Source organism: Lactuca saligna, chromosome 6 (genome assembly GCF_052625555.1).
Source record: "Lactuca saligna cultivar CGN05327 chromosome 6, ASM5262555v1, whole genome shotgun sequence".
Lineage (NCBI taxonomy): Eukaryota > Viridiplantae > Streptophyta > Magnoliopsida > Asterales > Asteraceae > Lactuca > Lactuca saligna.
The window spans coordinates 40,633,945-40,653,054 of record NC_136422.1 but is presented as its reverse complement, the minus strand read 5'-3'; the positions used below and the strand labels follow the sequence as shown (position 1 = coordinate 40,653,054).

Sequence of the window (19,110 nt, the reverse complement as noted above, 5' to 3'; positions counted from 1 at the left end):
TTATTTATTTATTTATTATTATTATTTTTTTTATCTTATTTACCATTGAACTTGTTGTAGGTGTTCACAGGAACCAATGAAACCGACTATTGAAGGTTTCCAACAATTTTTTTATCTCCGGTAACTCTCTTATCGTCTTCTCCGACGAGCCTCCGACAAAAATGAGTTTTTCAAACGAACTTTTCTCAAATTCACGAATGAAATTCAATTAAAACTCTTGTTTCCCTAATCATCCTCAACACTTCCTTCATCACCAGTCGATTCTCAGGCGCAATCAAGACACATGCCATGACGTTTAGAAGTGCCATGAGTTTCTCCTCTGCCGCCTCGTTGCTGGAGGAAGTGTCTAGTATTTCGGATAGTCTAATAAAAAGACGGAAAAATAACTTATGAGGGTAATTAACTATTGCCTTTGTACTCATTTGGTCACTTTCCTTCCTTTTTTATTTTTTTATTTTTTATTTTTTATTTTTTTGTATCTCATTTACCATTGAACTTGTTGTAGGTGTTCACAAAAACCATTGAAACCAGCTATTAGAGGTTTCCGACAATTTCTTATCTCCAACAACTCTCCGGTCGTCTTCTCCGACGAGCCTCCGACAAAAATGAATATAATTATTTTACAGGTCAAGAACATCGGCCGATGGAAAACCTCTTTATTGGACATTGTGCTTAAAGATCGCTAAAATATCCAAAATTAAACTACTATACACCATAAATTTTTTTTGGACAAAAATCACATAATTTTGACAACAATGTGAATTGTTGTACACGTCGGTAAGCCGCTTCCATCAACCAGTGGGAAGATTGTCGGTAGTGATATTAACTTATATGATTTTAACTTAGGGAAATTGTCAGAAAAGTTCTAATATTTACGGAAAAGTTACATTTTAGTTCCAAGATATTTTTTTGAACGAAAAAAAATCCTAAAAACCTGCAAAAATTTACATTTTTATCGTTTTTGACCGGTTGAAACCGGTACAAATTAATTTGAGACTATTTCGTAAACTAACCTAAAATTTTGAGACTTTTCTGTAAACAAAACTATTATGACTTTTCTGTAAACGAAACCACTATTACTATTACTATTAGTATTATTAAAAATATAAATAAGAATATTATTTTTTGAACTTGTTAATTTTAATATTGTTAATAATACATATAAATGCATTTAAATGAAAATAATAATATTAATAACATTGTTTAAGGGGTGGAGGTGGATGTGAAGGCCATGATATTTTTAACATTAAAATCATGAATGTGTGTTTGTATAATTTTACTTTGTATATGGTCATTTCATATTTGTTATTATTGTTTTTAATTCAGAATATTAATAAATTATATATTTGTAAAGTTGTTTATAAATAATTTAAAGTAGAAAAATATTTTATTTTATATATAAAATTGTTTAAGATAGAAACATTATATTTCAAATCCAACACATCCATTGCAAACATCTATATCAAGGATTAATTACAATTTTTTTTTTTTTTTTTTTTTTTTTTTTTTTTTTTTTTTTTTTTATAAAACCATAATAAGAATCATTAAAAGTATTGATTAAAACTCAAAGGTTGAGTTAGCTGAGCCCCTTAACAAATAAGAACTGCCGCTGCCCATTCTTAACTTATACAGCGTCAGCTCCGCACCACCTCAATGCCTGCTTAAGCTTAGTCACCCTCTCTTTTCCCACACCTTTTCCCTGTGCCGCCACCTCATGCTTCGTTTTGCGGCCCAAAATCGCCGACTCATGGTTCCATTTATTTGGGTTGGATGTATTATGTAGGATTAGATTGTTGTATCTTTTATTCTATTACCACGTCTCTAAGCAAAAGCTCGCTCACTGGTTCATACGAAGTGTCTCACTCTCACCATATGAGTATAGAAAATTTTAATTCTTTTTAATTAATCACAAACTATATATAAACATTAAATAGAATCGAGCGAGAAAGTTAATTATCCAAACAAAATTACACCACAGCACCACTCTATGATTGTTCTTGTATCGTATGAACCGAGAATAAAACACTAATCTACTGTAACTTTTAACAAAGTCTTTATTCAACAAATCAAAAACTTGTAGGATCACTTCAAACGTACCAAATTTGATAGAAAAAGCAACGTATTCATCAACATCTCTCGCGTCAACTGGATTTCAAGAGATGCTCGTTTGCAACACTCATAATGGCGAGAAGAGGCTCATTGGTGACAACACAAGCATTAGCAGCAGCCTCTTCTTTAACCTCGTATTCAACCGACAATTTTACAAGACAAGACAAACCTGTGTCATCATTTGGATTCTCTTTGATCTCGATCTTGATCCTGTAAAAAGTAAATCCCATATCCAGAAATGCTCCTTCCACCACTTCACCCTCCTTAACCATGTTCTGGTTATCGATTTTCGTAAATTTCTCTTTGTAATACTTGGTGTCTGACCCTGAAAATATCACTTCATCTTATTAATAATTTATTTATTTGCTAAAAGTGATCAACTTTTTAGATGATTGGGACGTTTACCGCGTTTTACAGTGACCTTGAGAATCGTCCCAACGCCACCGTCGCCTTCAACAACATCAATCGCCTCAAGAACTTTTCCGGCGGCCACCTTTGCGAGCTCGAGGGTGCCGTAGAGCTTCCAGGCTTTGCTTGCCGGCACCTTCACTTCTGTCTCTTCCGATAAGGTTCCAAACATTTTTATATGCTGCTTGGTGACAAATGCTCATCGGAGTTTGAATTTATACAGAAAGAAAGAAAAATTAAGTGGAATAAATTTGTTTTGTTTTTGTTTTCCAAGGATTCCTAACTGTATAAATTGTCTTTTTATGTTTTTCAAATTCGTTGTGGGACTGGCTTTCTTTTGTTTACTCTTTTTTTCTAAGGACGTTGGAGAATATTGATCAATTTGGTGAATATTTTCACATGTGAAAAATCTTGAAGTGATCAAAAGTGATATAATGGATAATGTGATGGATCAACTAATCGGACTAATTGGGATGGATCCGGTTAAAGAGTAAATTGCAAAATGATATATGTGGTTTGTTTAAAATTTCAGGTATAGTACAACCTTTGAAAAGTTGATATAGTTTAAAAAATTTACAGCATCCATCCCTCCATTTAAAGAGACTATTTTGCACTTTTATATCTATGAAAATGACTTATAAGTGTAAGTTTGTTTGAAAAACATTCAAAAATTACCATCAAAGTTTGACATGTTTAAAAAATATCATTCAAGTAAGAGCTTTGTACAAAAAAAAAAAAAAAAACCATTGAAATTTATGTTTTGTTCAAGTATCACCGAGTGGTAACCTGTACTTGTAGATTAATTGTTGACCCGGCTTAATAATTGCTCACTTGGCTTAATAAGGGAGAGTAATGTTGTGAGGAGAGCATTGAGTTTTAAAATGTTGACATGTAGGGAGAAGGAGTACATGCTGGCTAGGAGTACGCTCTCACAAAACCTCTCTTTACCATTTATTGGTCTCCTAAAAAAAGTTTACAGATCATGAAGTAGATTTGGTGTAATTTTGTGTTTTTGCTTTAAATTTTGACAGTCATAGACACTTTGCTTTAAAGCTTTTGTGCCTTAAAAACCCATGGACAAATGAATTATTGAATATGAGAAGCCAATATGATAATCTTCTTTCTCTTTTATCGACGATAAAATAAATTGTTGAATATGGGAAGCCAATAAAATAATCTTCTTTCTCTCTTCTCGATGATCAGGTCGTTCCAGAGGCTGGACGATATGGGAGACCGTCCAGGACTTATCTTTTAAAGGGAAAAATTTTATGGACATTATTAATTATATGTTAGACAATATCGCTCTTGAAGATTTCATTAGCAATTTTGCATCTCAAAAAACTAGAAGAAATATTTTTCTTTAAATATATGGATTTTTATAATCGAAAATGTTATATTTAAAAGTTAGTATAAATAATTTTCTTTTAGTTATTGAATTATTATAAAAGAGTTATTGAAATTTGTGTAAGGATCTTTTTTTTCTCTTTCGTCCTAACCCAAATATGTTTGGAACGACCTAATATGCTTTCATATGACCAAACAAGATCTAAAACATATATTATCTTAATAAAAAGATAATATCCCATGCTATCTATGTCCATTTTCTTTTAACAACCATGAGACTAACCATTGTTCGTACATTTATAAATCAATAACTACAAACTTGCCAATAGCAGCAAATAAAGCATGTAGTGGTTCCATGGGTATATCATTGTTTGGAAGTGTCTATTAACCACGTAAAATTAAGATATGGCCATAGTGATACAACTACAAACAATCTTTCCAACCCATGAATATGATTCCATATCCAAAATCACCCCCACTATGTGATCTTCTTGTTGTTTGTTTTGTATTTACCTACAAGTAGAACATCAACAATAAAAACCTTGAACCATCTCCCATCTCCATCTTCATCCACATCCCAGTCTCCAACGACCTAATATGCTTTCATATGACCAAACAAGATCTAAAACATATATTATCTTAATAAAAAGATAATATCCCATGCTATCTATGTCCATTTTCTTTTAACACCCATGAGACTAACCATTGTTCGTACATTTATAAATCAATAACTACAGACTTGCCAATAGCAGCAAATAAAGCATGTAGTGGTTCCATGGGTATATCATTGTTTGGAAGTGTCTATTAACCACGTAAAATTAAGATATGGCCATAGTGATACAACTACAAACAATCTTTCCAACCCATGAATATGATTCCATATCCAAAATCACCCCCACTATGTGATCTTCTTGTTGTTTGTTTTGTATTTACCTACAAGTAGAACATCAACAATAAAAACCTTGAACCATCTCCCATCTCCATCTTCATCCACATCCCAGTCTCCATCTATCTCCCCCTCGTAACCGCTTACCATTGTTGTTGTTGAAAAAAAAACCTTGAACCAAGAGAAGAAAAGAAACAAATCCTTCCTGATTTGGAAGTGGTTCCATTTCACAGTGGAGGCTGCAGGGAAAATTGATGTAAAAATCGATGTCGCCAAGGCTCAGGAGGAATGGAAAATTGAGCGGATGTAAAAAACAATTTGAATAGAGGATGGTTAAGAACCCTAGAGAGCTTTTGTCGCTTATATTTTTTTAAATATGTTAAACTTCGATGGTATTTTTTAGATGTTTTTAAACATTCTTACCCTTATAAATCATTTTCCCTTTCATATCTATTTCTATTTCTTTTATCCATTTTTAAGTTAATTATAGAAAAATAAGAAAAATGTCAACCTCGATCCCAACCCCCACCCTTCTTCTCCCATTCTTTCTTTCATCTCATATGCTTCTCCTCTGTACATGACCACCATCGTCAGAGATCTCAGCCTTAATTTGATCATATAAAAATATCCATTGATTACATTTTTAAGTCGATTAACCATTAACGTCCCAAATCAACTATAAAGCTCAAGCTTAAGTTTCTAGTTAGTTTTACTACAAATAGTGGCGATCGAACAAACACATAAAAAAGTAGCAATAACAACGCCAGTTCCGATCGCCACCAATGGTCATATTTCCTAGGTGAGCCTACATAACCCTGGATAGGTGAGACCTGTGGGGGAGGCCGCTCCGAAGTGTAGTTTGGGTGAAACCCGTGGGTGAGGCCCGTGTACCTATAGCACTAGGTGGGACATGGTAGTTACCTTAGGGTCAAGGTAAGGGATCGAGGATCCCAGACCTTTTAGAGCCAGAGTGGCTAGGTAAGTAGAGTAGTTTAGGTAGTCGTGGTATCTTTTGAAGTCGCTGAGAGCAACTGAGGGATTGTTCTTGCATTCAGTCACTGGTGAGGGACCGATATTTTGGAAATGGCAGATTAGTTGGGACCGGGGTGGTCTTGGTTCACTCGGAAGGCGGATGAGTGTTAGCAGGATTTCAGGCAGGAATGGTGATAAGGGAATTAGTGCGTAGAGCACTGAGCCGATTAGGAAATGCTAAGCCACTCACGACGGGATTATATAATCTCAGAGTGATTGATTTAATGTTGTTACGTAGCACTTGTCTTAGTCTTAACCGTTACAGAGAGGAATCTTTTACTCGAAGGATTATCTGATTCACAAGCCATGTGGGATTTTCAGCTTGGGAGCATAGTAAGTGAAATTATTCAGTAAGTATTGGTATGGTGGCTGGGATTGCTATGTCAGCAGAAGGTTTGATATTGATGGAAAGGATGTTGCCTATGGCGAGTTGCCTTGGGAAGCCAGTGCCAACGCAGGGTAAAGGGGTGAACCTCTTGGTTGTCAAGTGTAAGTGCTCGGAAAGTACCAGAAGGAGTACCAGTTGACTAAGAGTGTTGTACTCAAGAGTTGTAGTGTTTGGATTGTTCTCAAGATGATATTTTTCAAGGATTGGGCCGAGCAGGAAAGGTATGCGACGATTAGAAATGTCGTGGGAGGTTGTTGGGTTGTTAGCCCGAAGCAAACTTCGAGGATGAAGTCTAGTTTAAGTAGGGGAGAGTTGTAACACCTCGAATCCAGAAGACCTAGAAAGGAAAGGAAAACCTCAAAATCAGGAAGCAACTCGTCGAGTAGGTATGGTGACTCAACGAGTAGGAGCGCATTCCGTGTCGCGGGTTAAGTGACCTACTCGACGAGTCGGATGATTGACTCGGCAAGTTGGTTAGGGTTTGGGAAACCCTAAATTTGGGAATTGGCACCCTATTTAAGCATCTTATTCTCCTCTTCTTGGTTCCATTCCCAGCATCCATTGTCCAGAACTTAACCCACGAAACCCTAGATCATTTGGTGAGTGTGTGAGCCGTTCTTGAGTGTTTTGGTGTTCTTCGAGGCTAGAAGAAGAAGAGAAAACTTGAAGGCTCAAGGAAAGGCTTATGGATCCAGCTTCTCAATCTTATCATTTTCTGGTAATCAAGTCTCTAACTTGATCATTAGTTCTTTAGATCTGTTCTTTTCCCCTTTTTATGAAGATTTTGGTCCAAGAATGGTTGCTTTTGGGATTTGGACGTGCCCAAGCAAGATCCTTTCAGGTCTGGAAGTATTTAGGGTGGTTAAGGCATAAAGGTGCAAACTTTATGCCATTGGAACTCCCCATGCAAAGTTTAAGAGGTTGTTATGGCCTTTTGAGCAAAAAAAGGCCATGCATGGATGTAAAGGTAGAGGCTTTGCGTGTTATTTCGACCCTAGAAGGTTAGATCTGGGTCTTGAATGCTTTGTGTCTGACTAAAATCGTCTGAATAGATTTGGACTTAGGAGGAATCAACGAGTTGCTCTTTGGACTCGGCGATTGAGGTCGTTTTCTTGCCCAAAACCTTACTGATAGCGGGTGTGTGTTGAGTTGGTAGAGGACTCGACCAATTGGGTTCATTATGGACTTGAAGATCATCGTAGTTGATGAGTTCAAGGATGAACTCGGCGAGTCAAAGGAAATATCCATAACTTATAAAGATGGACTCGACGAGTTTAAAGGTGGAATCGGTGAGTCAGTTGAACAAGGGTCCCGATGTGTTTGAAGGTGAACTCGACGAGCACAAGGAAGACTCGACGAGTAGGATCGAAGTCTAGAGTTTCGTGTGGATTATAGGACTCGACGAGTTGGTGGGTCAACTCGGCGAGTTGAGTCAACTCGGAGCGTTGACTTTGACCAAGTTTGACCTGGTTTGGTTTTTGAGGGTATTGTAGTCTAAATGTCATTTTGGGTATTGATAGTTCGGGGAGCCGAAGGATCAGCAATTCAGGATTTGTCGGTTAGCAGTCAGAAGTGTTCAACTAGTCTCCAGCGGTGCGAGGTGAGTCTCCTCACTGGGTGTATGGGTCTAAAGCACCAATGCAGACCCATTATGTTTTTGCATCATAGGAAGACCCGGGGGTTAGTCCTAGGAACTTATTGTATATGTTTCAGGTTACGACTTGATGTCGGGCGAGGCCCAAGGAATGTTAGAATGCTAGAAGTTTTTGTGATTCTAACATGTGTAGGTATGATAGCTTCCGGACCTGGGGTCCGATGTCTGGGCAAGCCCAAAGTATGTTAGATGATAATATGTTTCCGAACTGGAAGTCTGATGTTGGGGCAATCCTGATGAAGGTTCATATGTTTTATGTTAGATTATACTTGTTGTTTCTGTGATACTTGTATGTGCCTGGTAGGGAGGTAAGTGCAGGCGAGGTCCCGTATCTCATCACTAGCTGAGTGTGGATATCCATATCTCAATATTAACATAGTAGGGGCGAGGCACGTTATAGGAAGGGAGTGATTGTAAATAGTGGATTTACGATATAAGACTTTTTAGCCTTAGTGATCTATACAAAAGTTGTAGTATACGTTAAACCGAGATCATACAAAAAAAGAACGCCCAAATTTGACTTCATATGAGGAAGTCATGAATTTTCTAAGATTTAGCATAGCAGTACACGATCCGAAACTCGAATTTTCGTTCAAGCAGTTTTTGGCCTAAGCGAACTAAATGAGAGTTGAAGATCTCAATAATAGGAACTCAACGATAAAAAAGACAGATGAAAACAGAGTCCGTGTGTAGAAGTTATGAATTTTACACAGAAATTTAACAGTATAATCTTCTCCTACCATTAAATTTAAGATCGGTCGAGTATTAGCCGACGGAGTCAAAATGAAAGTTGTGTATCTTATTTTTACCTACGCGCGGATATAAAGAACGTCGAAAACGGAGCTCGTATGCAAAAGTTATGAATTTTTGAAAATCGGTTGTTTTACCCCCTGTGTTCGGCGCCACGTGTCAGCACCAAGTGAAGCCTTGGAGCCTACGCAACACCACGACGTGGTGAGAGGTACCATGAGGTGGTGACACTCTAGGAAGCCTATAAATAGAGGTGTCGGGCATTGCCATTTCCTCACACCTTTCCCCACTTCTTTCTCCACCCCCCCCCCTAGAGCATAGGAAAACTCCCTAGCACGAGGCGGAAGCCCCGGAGCACTTGACGGCTCCGAAAAGAAGTGTCTTTCGGCTTGGGAACGCTGCTCCAGCGGAGCCCGGTTTTGAGAAAAACTCGTTGTAAGTGAGCTACACCTAACCTATCTTTAGTATAACTTATGTTCTAATATAGTAAGTGTTGTTAGCAAACAACAAATGGTTTATGTGTTTGTTTTCATTTCATTTCAATCATGAAATTAATTCCTACATAATGGTAATGAAAGCATATTGATTTCCTTTTGGACTTGGTTTTTAAATCTTAATGCTAGTTGATTTTCATCAATTATATGTTTGATTGATGTATGACTTTAACTAAAAAAAATATATTATAAGCTTCTCTAGCCATTGTACCAATTAAGAAAAGCCTGGGTTACTTAGTTTTTAAGTCACTGTAACCAAATTAAATTAAATCAAAAATCTTGCACAGTAACAATTGTACCAATGTCAACTATCTGTCTCCTATTGATTTGATCTCTCCCCCATTGATTTAAATCAAACTTTTCTTCTTTACTTGCAATTTCCAAGTTTTAGTATAACTTTGTTTCTTTAAAGCAACCAAAAGATAAAATTCTCATTTTTATTTTTATTTTTATTTTTATTTTCATTCTACGAGTGTTTTTACAAAGAGAATTTATAGAGTCCTAATTTGAACCAATCTTTGTTGATTTGATACCCTTACCATTATACACTAACTATTGTGCAATTTTTAGGATTATTTATTTGTTGGCCTCGACAACCACCGGTCCGGAATTTTTATAGTGATTGCATGTTAAAGGCTTCTTAGAAGAATTAAAAGTTTTACCAGAGCATATCTGGCAATAGCATCAGTGTTATGTGTTGATAATCAGTGTTATAGCATGTTTGTATTTTTATTGAAGAATTAAATAATAAGTAGTGGAAATACTTGTCCATGGTTTAATCATGAAAAATTGTCCTCGAATGATTTTATAGGAAACATCTAATTCTATTAAAAGTTGAATTAAACACGAGTCTTCAAAATACTTGTGGATTCCCACTACAACACCACATGAACATGAAGGAATACCTTGAAGGCTTGAACCATGTGTAATTCGTCCCAAATTCAAGTTAGTTTGGTGAAATACGAAAAAAAAATCATCCTATCCTTGAGATAGAGAATACCATTTTTGTTGTATTTGATAAATTAAAGCACCGTCAGATTGTTTGTATCTCTAATTTGACTATGTTTAAATTTCATGTGCGGTTTGAAGGAAAAGAACATTATCAATGATTATCTTGGTTAAAGTGTTCAAGGTTCAGCTTATCATTATTGGATTAGCTTGTTACCAATTGGAATAAGAAGAAGACATGAATATGGCAGAATGATTGTGCCATCAACGAATTCAAGCTTGTTTTTAGCAGATATAGAAATCATCATTGATCATTTCCATGAAGTAAATCTGACGTTGTTAAAGACATTAGAAAAAAACACAGAGCTTGGATTATCATAACATACAATGAGATAGGACCCTAAACATTGAGAGATGGAATCATTTGAATCAGACTCGGATATGGTGAGGATTACATGAAGAAGATGAATGAAATGAGATGAAGAACGGATCAACCATACACCGACACCATGTTATTAAGCTTTGGAAGAGATGAGACAGATTTAAGAGGATTCAATTTAACGGAGGTCCTAATCCACTTAGGTTCCGTTTGATAGTTTCTGTCTGGGAAAGTGTTGTCCGGTAAAGTGCTGTCTAGGAAAGTTTTCTGACTGGGAAAGAAACCATGTTGTTTGATTGTACATTTGATTGATTGTGTTGAATGATGAAAAAAAGTAATAATTCAATAAAAAAAATTTTAAAAATTTATTTAAAAAAATTAATAATCCAATAAATAAAGAAAGATGCGGGGTTTAGTGTATAATTGTCTTTCCAGCCCATTCAGCCAGAAATATATGATTTTGGGGCTTTCTGGGAAAGACATATCTTACCGGGAAAGACACTTTCTTTTGTGCAAATCAAACAGTCTTTCCGATACATTCAGCCAGAAATATCTATTTGGACCTGGAAGGATGCGTATCAAACGGGACCTTAGGCCCCGTTTGATAAACATCTTTTCAGGTTCTAATCAACTTGATGTATTAACTAGTTTGATGAATTTAACTTTTAACTACTTACCGGTTGTTAAAATAATAATAATAATAATAATAATAATAATAATAATAATAATAATAATAATAAGAGAGAGAGACTTAATAACCAACATAATATATGCCAAATTACTAAAATACCCTTCTTCTTTTTGTTTGGGACTTATCATTTTTAATAAATAAAGATTTTTTTACCACATGACATGCTCTTCTTCATTTTGACAAATGTCAAATTGTGATAATTTTGAATTAATTTTTTTCTCACATGTCATTTTATTAGTTTTTCTATTTTATTAAATTTCATATAATGTAATAACTGCAATAAATATAGTAATAAATAGATATCAATTTCATTAATGAGTTTATCTTCTAATTTCAAAATTTTTAAATCAAAGTTTATTGGTTTCTTTTGTTTATTTATTTAAATTATTTATTTAAATTTAAAAGATAAAAAACATTTCAATTTTAATAATTCATTATTTTTTTTATTTTCTTATAAATTCAAAGTTCTCAATTATTTAGACCTTCATATTTATTTATTTTTTTAAATTAACTCATGTAATACATGGGTCCAATGTTTTAAAAACTGGTTTTTTAATTGAACCGATATGGTGATTGATTCCTGGTTCGACCGTCGGTTAACCGGTTTCTATAATTTCCATATTTTTTCTAATTTTTCTATACATACATACATATATAAATCATGAGTTTGATGTTTACAAGTTCAAACATTAAAAATACATATAAAAATAAATTATAGATCAATCCAAATAAATTAAAATAACATATAACCATAAGTTTTAGTGTTTTACATCAGTCCATATATGTCAAAAAGAAAATAAAGTATAATACTGAAACAAAATATAGTTTTAGATGAATACAAACACATCAAAAATTTTTATAATATTACCATATGTTTTTATTTAAAAACACTAAATAGATTTGAAAAAAATCAACAAAGTTTATTATGCAAATGGTTCTTTTTCATGTATATTTATTTGGTTTAACCGGTTCAACCGGGTTTTTCTAAAAAACGATCGGTTCAATCCGGTTCAGAAACCAATATAAAACCGGTGATAATTGAAACGCTCCCTCACCCGGTTCCCAGTTCGACCTACCGGTTTTTAAAACATTGCATGAGTCTCACAACTAGTTATTATGTTATTTCTAGCGGGCATTGGGTGGCATTTTCTAACAAAACTTTCTTCCCCAATTCAAAACTCATACGAACGATTCACTCATAGCAATTTACTTAAGAAAACAACCTTTTATTTAATGGAAAATGACACATACGTCCTATGAAGTTTCTAGGGTTTACCCTTTTAGTCCCTAAACTATTTTGATGGCTTTATAAGGGAACCAAGTCCTTTTTGTCGGGTCTATTAAGTCCTTTTGGCCAAAGTGAAGGGGTCACTCGGTTAACCCTTTGCCATATTGACATTTGTCGACCAATTTCCCTAAATTGACTTTGAATTTTTCCAAATTGCTGACCAAACTTGCCACATCACCAACTGTGCTCTGTTTGAGTTCTTTAATTTGGAGAGTTTTCAGACTATCACGTCGGTGTCAAGATAAACACCACCATAAGTTGAAGGAAATTTCTGGAAATGAGAACTCGATATCGGCTCAAGGAGGCTTCTTTGAAGGATTTCAATACCCCCCGGAGGGAGCACCGGAGGTGGATCCCAGGGCGAATAGATTGAGAAAACCAACACTAGTTGTTCATGTTCCTGTTGGTTCAGCCCTTGTTCTTCTGATATACTCTGTCACGACGCCTAGTCCTTCGTTGCCTCTGGCTTCTGCCCCCGGCTCCGGAGGCCCTTTCCACCGTATCAATGGCGAGATCCAGGTCAAGGACTTCAACCATACGCTTCTGCATCATCCAAAAACCCTTAATTCGATTTCATGTTAAGGTATAACTAGATGGCTGACAACCTTACATTTTGGTGAATCTCACAAATTTGGCAATAAAAATGGGGAAATTAGTATACGAGGGATACATATTGACAGTGTTATGGCGAAGGCATAGTCTCATTTTTTTTTTCTCAAATAAAAGTCTCATTGGCGCCAAGGCATCAAATGACGAATCCATGACAAAATTAACCACCAGTGGAAGAATTAATATCGATTCACGAGATTGATGGGATTTTATGCCCGTCGACGACGGATTCAGATTTGGAGAAGACGAAGACTACGGAAACCGATGACCATGTTAAGGTCATTCCAAAAACTTGAAAAGAAAAAGTTTGTTGGAAGGATGGATTATTGATATCAAGGGAGAATGACATTCAAGGGCTTAGGGCATCCACAATGCATTGAACTCTATAGAGTTCAATGGAGTGTCACATCATTATTCACTATTCTATACAACTCTATTTATTATTATCTCACAATGCATTAAACTCTACAGGTTCAATTGAGCATATTAAAAAAATATTTATTTAAAGATTTATAGACTTTCCTTTTTCCCATTGAAGAGTTCAATGGTCATTGAACTCCAAATCCATTGAATGTCAATGTGACATTTCACAATAATGGAGTTATATCCATTGAATGATAAATAGACATGACATCTCATTCAACTCTTCATTAAACTCCTCATTGTTGATGCTCTTAGAGGAACTTCAGAAGTAAAGAAAACACTGACAACCATTGATGGATGAGTTTTTGAGTGAAAAATTATTGTAAGATGGAAGAAGAGTTGATTTAACTTTTTTCATTAATTAAAATCCACCCCGATAATAACATGTTACAAAATAGGGACTAAAAAGACATTCACAGTTTATTCCCTCATAAAACCATCAAAATAGTTTAGGGACTAAAAGAGAAATCAAATCATAGGACGTACATGACATTTTCCCATATTCTTAATAATCACGTTAAATAAAACCACAAGAACAAACGTTTTTTGCTTCAATTAGATTTCAAGAGATGCTCACTTCCAACGCTCAAAAGGGCAAGGAGAGGCGCATTGGTGACAAGAGAAGCATTAGCAGCAGCCTCTTCTTTAACCTCATATTCAAGCGTTAACTTCACCACACACGATGAACCAGTGTCGTCTTTTGGATTCTCCTTGATCTCGATCCTAATCCTATAAAGAATAAATCCGATATCAAGAAATCCTCCCTCCACTATTTCAGTCTCCTTCACCTTATTTTCGTTATCCACTTTCGTAAACTTCTCTTTGTAATACTTAAACCCTAACCCTGCAGTTCAGATCGTATTATTAATGAATCATGATTTCGTTTACTCCAATTAGCTGTTGTTTGTTATTTGTTAAGAATGATCGTCTTTTTAGACGATGATCACTTACCGGGAAGTAAAGTAAGCTTGAGAATGGTACCGGCGCCACCGTCGCCTTCTTCCACATCAACCGCCTCTAGCATTTTTCCGGCGGCGGCCTTTGCGAGCTCGAGGGTGCCGTAGAGCGCCCAGGCTTTGATTGCCGGAACCTTTACTTCTGCTTCTTCCGATAATGTTCCGAACATTTTTGTTATTAGTTGATGTAAAGTGTTCTTCGGAGGTTGAATTTATACGACAAATGGAATAAATTAAATTTGATTTATCATTCGTTTTATAAAGATTCCTAAGTGTTTTATTTTGTTTTTTTCTCTTTATTTATTTATTGAAGCTGGCTGGCTGGCTTTTCTTTATTTTGTTCGTATTTTATTTTTGTTTTCAACGTCATTAGAACAAGTCATAAATTCCCATTGTTATTATCGTACTAAAGATCGTTCGGTTTTTATTATATAAAAACGATGGATACTTGTGAATAGAATAAGTTGGATCGAATTGGAATATCTGATGACTACTGAAGAAGATTAATTATGTTTTAATTTATTTCACTAGACCTTCAAAAAAAAATTTCAACATAATTCTAGAAAACAAGGTTTATTTTCGTAAAATATAACTTATGCCGTATAGCTATAGAGCATACAATGTTTGTATACATACAATTACAAATCATAGCATGTAAATGTTAAATACAAACACAAACACATTAACATTAACATTATGTGGATAGGTTGATATCATTGATCCATTAACTAGGGCTGGCAATCTTCGATCCAACCAGTAACCCGACACTGACCCAACACGAAAATAAACAGGTTTGGGTTGAGATTTTTGGCTCACCAACCCGCCAACCCGTTTATTTCATGGGTTGAGTTTGGTTATTTGTTTGGGTTCACGAGTCAACTCGCCAACCCGCTTATATATATATATATATATATATATATATATATATATATATATATATATATATATATATATATATATATATATATATAATGTTTAAAAAATATATTTAATTATTTATCAGTTTTGAATATTTGATTATCGTTTAATTGTTTTTTCGAATTCCAAAACTGCAAAACATTTTCGTATCGAATTAATGTACTTAGCCCCTAAAAATCCCCTAATCAAAAAGAAATTCAGTCTTCAATCTCCAAACTCATGATTCTATGTTTCCTGTCTCCGTCGATTGAGGCATCGAGTCACTGACTGTCACAGTATCGCATGCACACCACTCGTTTTCTCGTCCTCCGGCTGTCGCACACCACTTGTTGTTGTAACTCTTATTTATGACTTTATGTTGAATATTTAAGGCTTTATAACTTCAGTTTATTTGTAATTTTTAATTTCATTTTAAAATGTATTGCTTATTAAATGGGCTATACGAGTTGGGTTCGACCCACTGACCCACTAACCCATATACTTATACAAGTTATATGGGTTGGATTGGGTTGATGTTTTCAACCAATCAACCCATGACCCACCAACCCACCAACCCATATATTATATGGGTTGGATCAATATATTCTAACCCACCAACCCGCCAACTCATGACCCGCCAACCTGAACTCAACCTAATTGTCAGGCCTACCATTAACACGTAACTTTGCATATTTCTCAATCGTCCAATCTAACTATTTAATTCGGATATTAAGATTTTTCTTTAACAAATCAAATTATTATTTTGAATTTTGGGATTGATTGTTTATAAATTAAGAACCAAATAGCCAAAATAACACAGGTAACAATTATTTATTTTTTAAATATAACTTGATTCATATATTAATTTACTAAATTGCCTTTTAAATAGATTAGAATGTCTCAATCTATATAAAAACCTTAATAAATCATTTATTTAAGTTGACTATTTATGGATTTATCCGGTTTGCCAAAAGGCCATATGCGAGATTTTAATAGAAGTGTTTTGGACTTTGAACTTAATTGACTCGGAACGAGTTTTACCCTATCTTCTAGGTGTCCCAAATATGGACATAGATACATGTATAGATTATTACAATATTGACTTTCAATACCTTTTATTTGACATGGTTTATACTTTATACAATTGGTATAAATAATTCAAATACTAATGACATCACACACTATAACATATCAAATATGCAATTAGACAATTTTTAGTCAACCTAAAGTTTTCATTTCTACAAGATTAAAGGTTCACATATTTAACTTCAAAATATTCATCCGAAAATCAACAGGTCAAACAAGTCAAAGTTGATCACCCATTTTCAAGCATGAAGAAACCCGTTTTCATCCAAGTAAGAAACTACTTGTCCAGCCATATCACATGGTGTAGGACAAACTCCATCTTTTTCTTCAATCATAATCTACAAAAAAAAACATCCAATTTTACACAATGTACACAAAAATGACGAAAACGACCTTGCAAAATGTACCTCACAATTCAAAGGTGGTTCATAAGGATCATCAATCCCAGTAAAGCCTGCAATTTGTCAAGATTTCATGAATGAGAGAGAACCCAAAATACAAAAAAATAGAAATATATACTTTACAAGAATTAATAATTTCAAATAAAAATGACACCTTTAATCTTCCCAGCTCTTGCAAGCTTGTAAAGGCCTTTAGGATCTCTTCTTTCACACACTTCAAGAGACATGTTCATGAACACCTGAATTTATACATATTGACAAATTTAAAATTTAGCTTCTTTTTTTTTTTTTTCCTAAAAATACACACTCGTTTTATATAAAACACACAGAAAAGAAGAATTGCCTCTATAAAATTTGCATCTGTCAACATTGCACGACATGCATCGCGATCTTTTCTGTAAGGAGATATCAGACTGGCTATACAGATTAATCCAGCATCTGCAAATAGCTTAGCTACTTCTCCTAAATATGATTAAAAAATCAACAACTTTAATAAAGAATTAACTAAATCTTTTTGTATGAAACTAACAGTTTATTGTAGATTAAGTTTAGTAAATGCATACCAACACGACGAATGTTTTCAGTTCTATCTTCGGGTGAGAATCCAAGGTTTTTGTTTAATCCATGTCTAACATTATCACCATCAAGAACATAGGAAAGTTTTCCTCTGGAGTGTAGTTCTCTGTTTAATGAGCATGCAAGTGTACTTTTACCTACAAAATATTGAAAAATAATGATGAAAATATGATTAAATGGAAGTGGAAAGTTGGGTGTTTGAGCATATACCTGATCCACTGAGACCTGTGATCCATACAACACATCCCTGTTGGTTGATTAGGTTTTGTCTTTCGGTTTTCCCTACTGTGCTTTCATGCCAGAAAATGTTTGTTGGATTGCTCATCACAGACATCATAGATCCCTAAATCCAATAAAACCTTGTAAAATTTACTATATTTTCTTGATTTGAAGCCAATAGAGATTAAGAAGTATAGGTTAAAGTAGTAGTTCAAAACTACACAAACAGATATGGAAATTGATTAGCTGATCACAAAGTAAATCGCTATATGATAAGAAACTCGATGTATCTAAGCATCAGAAAAAGAGGATCGGTAAGATTCACACCTAAAGTTATTCGAGTTGATGCAAGTTTTCTTTTTACTGATAGTTACAGTCTTTGAAGAATCAAAGGTGATTTTGTGATTGACAATTTATTCCTCCTTTGATAACCAGATTCTGAAACCTCCAACCGGAATAAAAGCAATTATGCACTAATAAACCGTTTGATCAAGCTTTCATGCAATTTTCTCACACGTATCATTTCCAGTTTGCTATATCCTTCCGTTAATTCCAAAAAATACACATAAAAAGTAAAAACAAAACTTCAGACTTCAGAGTTTTAGCAGCAACTCACTAGAAAAAATTATACCGAGATCAGAAATCCGGTAACACCTCATCTCCAGTTAAATGTCGAAATGCGAATAAAATTGTAAGTAACAACAAGCACAGTAACATAAAAGTAATTCGCTCCTAGGAAGAAAGAAATGGTTGAAGAAAATACCTTGGGGTTGAAGGAGACGGAATGAGGTGGTTCTGAAGAATCGAAGTCGTTGAATGCGAAGAAGATGATTTAATTTGCGGAGGTTTTAATGCAATTGATGAATGAATATGGACGTTTTTGCAGGTATTATTATGAGTTGGTTGTGAGTGCGGTGGAATTTGGAATCCAAGCAAGACTTATAACCATTTTAGGGGAAAATAGGATCTCTTAAATTTCATGACCAAACCTCTCTCTTTCTCTCTCACTCTCTTTCACTATCCTACGCGTATGCCATTTGCCTTGGTTTTTGCAACTCCCGCTCTAAAATGCGCGCTAGGTTCCGTGATTTCCGCCTCTGGGCTTAGAGAGACAAGATCCTACCAAAAAAACCGGGCCTATAGTGTCGGTGGGTTGTATATCTGCAGGCCAAAATCCAAAGGGATAATGATTTGAAAGGGTAACGGATTTTCGATTTTTGTCACATTTAGTCACTAAACTTTTTTTCATTATCTATTTGCCATTGAACTATTGAAACTATTCACATTTTACCCTTATGACCGGCTGTTGCCGGTCATAAGGGTAAAATGTGAGCAATTTCAATAGTTCAATGGCAAATAGATAACGAAAAAAAGTTTAGTGACTAAATATGAACAAAATCGAAAGTTCGTTTCCTTCTAAAAAGTTCAATGACTAAATGTGAACAAACTTCCTCTTGTATTATGTTTTACCAAATTATTTATTTTTGTTAAATTGTAGCAACATTTGTCGATGAAGAAATCTATGAAATAAAAAAATAAAAAATAAAAAAAAAACCTTGAAAATATATTTAA

General features: G+C 34.7%; 3 protein-coding genes across 6 annotated transcripts; all 3 read right to left on the bottom strand.

Annotated features, from left to right (window-relative positions):
• Positions 1 to 1,942: 1,942 nt before the first annotated feature.
• LOC145001939 (norbelladine synthase-like) lies at positions 1,943 to 2,691 on the bottom strand. Its single transcript, XM_078961268.1, has 2 exons — positions 2,515 to 2,691; positions 1,943 to 2,434 (listed from the first exon to the last, which is right to left on the bottom strand). Exons 1-2 carry the CDS (start codon positions 2,687 to 2,689, stop codon positions 2,142 to 2,144), a joined length of 468 nt encoding a protein of 155 aa, XP_078817394.1. The 5' UTR covers positions 2,690 to 2,691; the 3' UTR covers positions 1,943 to 2,141.
• Positions 2,692 to 13,781: 11,090 nt separating this feature from the next.
• On the bottom strand, positions 13,782 to 14,529 carry LOC145001884 (norbelladine synthase-like). Its single transcript, XM_078961217.1, has 2 exons — positions 14,355 to 14,529; positions 13,782 to 14,247 (listed from the first exon to the last, which is right to left on the bottom strand). The coding sequence occupies exons 1-2, from the start codon at positions 14,527 to 14,529 to the stop codon at positions 13,955 to 13,957; spliced, it is 468 nt and encodes a 155-aa protein (XP_078817343.1). The 3' UTR covers positions 13,782 to 13,954.
• Positions 14,530 to 16,406: 1,877 nt separating this feature from the next.
• APK3 (adenosine-5'-phosphosulfate (APS) kinase 3) lies at positions 16,407 to 18,621 on the bottom strand. 4 transcript variants are annotated; one of them, XM_078962586.1, is made up of 8 exons: positions 18,302 to 18,621; positions 17,866 to 18,078; positions 17,530 to 17,662; positions 17,307 to 17,456; positions 17,087 to 17,205; positions 16,898 to 16,982; positions 16,750 to 16,796; positions 16,407 to 16,680 (listed from the first exon to the last, which is right to left on the bottom strand). In XM_078962586.1, the coding sequence occupies exons 3-8, from the start codon at positions 17,654 to 17,656 to the stop codon at positions 16,582 to 16,584; spliced, it is 627 nt and encodes a 208-aa protein (XP_078818712.1). In that variant the 5' UTR covers positions 17,657 to 17,662; positions 17,866 to 18,078; positions 18,302 to 18,621; the 3' UTR covers positions 16,407 to 16,581. The 4 variants fall into 4 exon arrangements, with proteins under 4 accessions (XP_078818712.1, XP_078818714.1, XP_078818713.1 ...); XM_078962588.1 differs by having other exon boundaries at positions 17,866 to 18,071; XM_078962587.1 differs by having other exon boundaries at positions 17,866 to 17,976.
• Between the last annotated feature and the right edge of the window lie 489 nt (positions 18,622 to 19,110).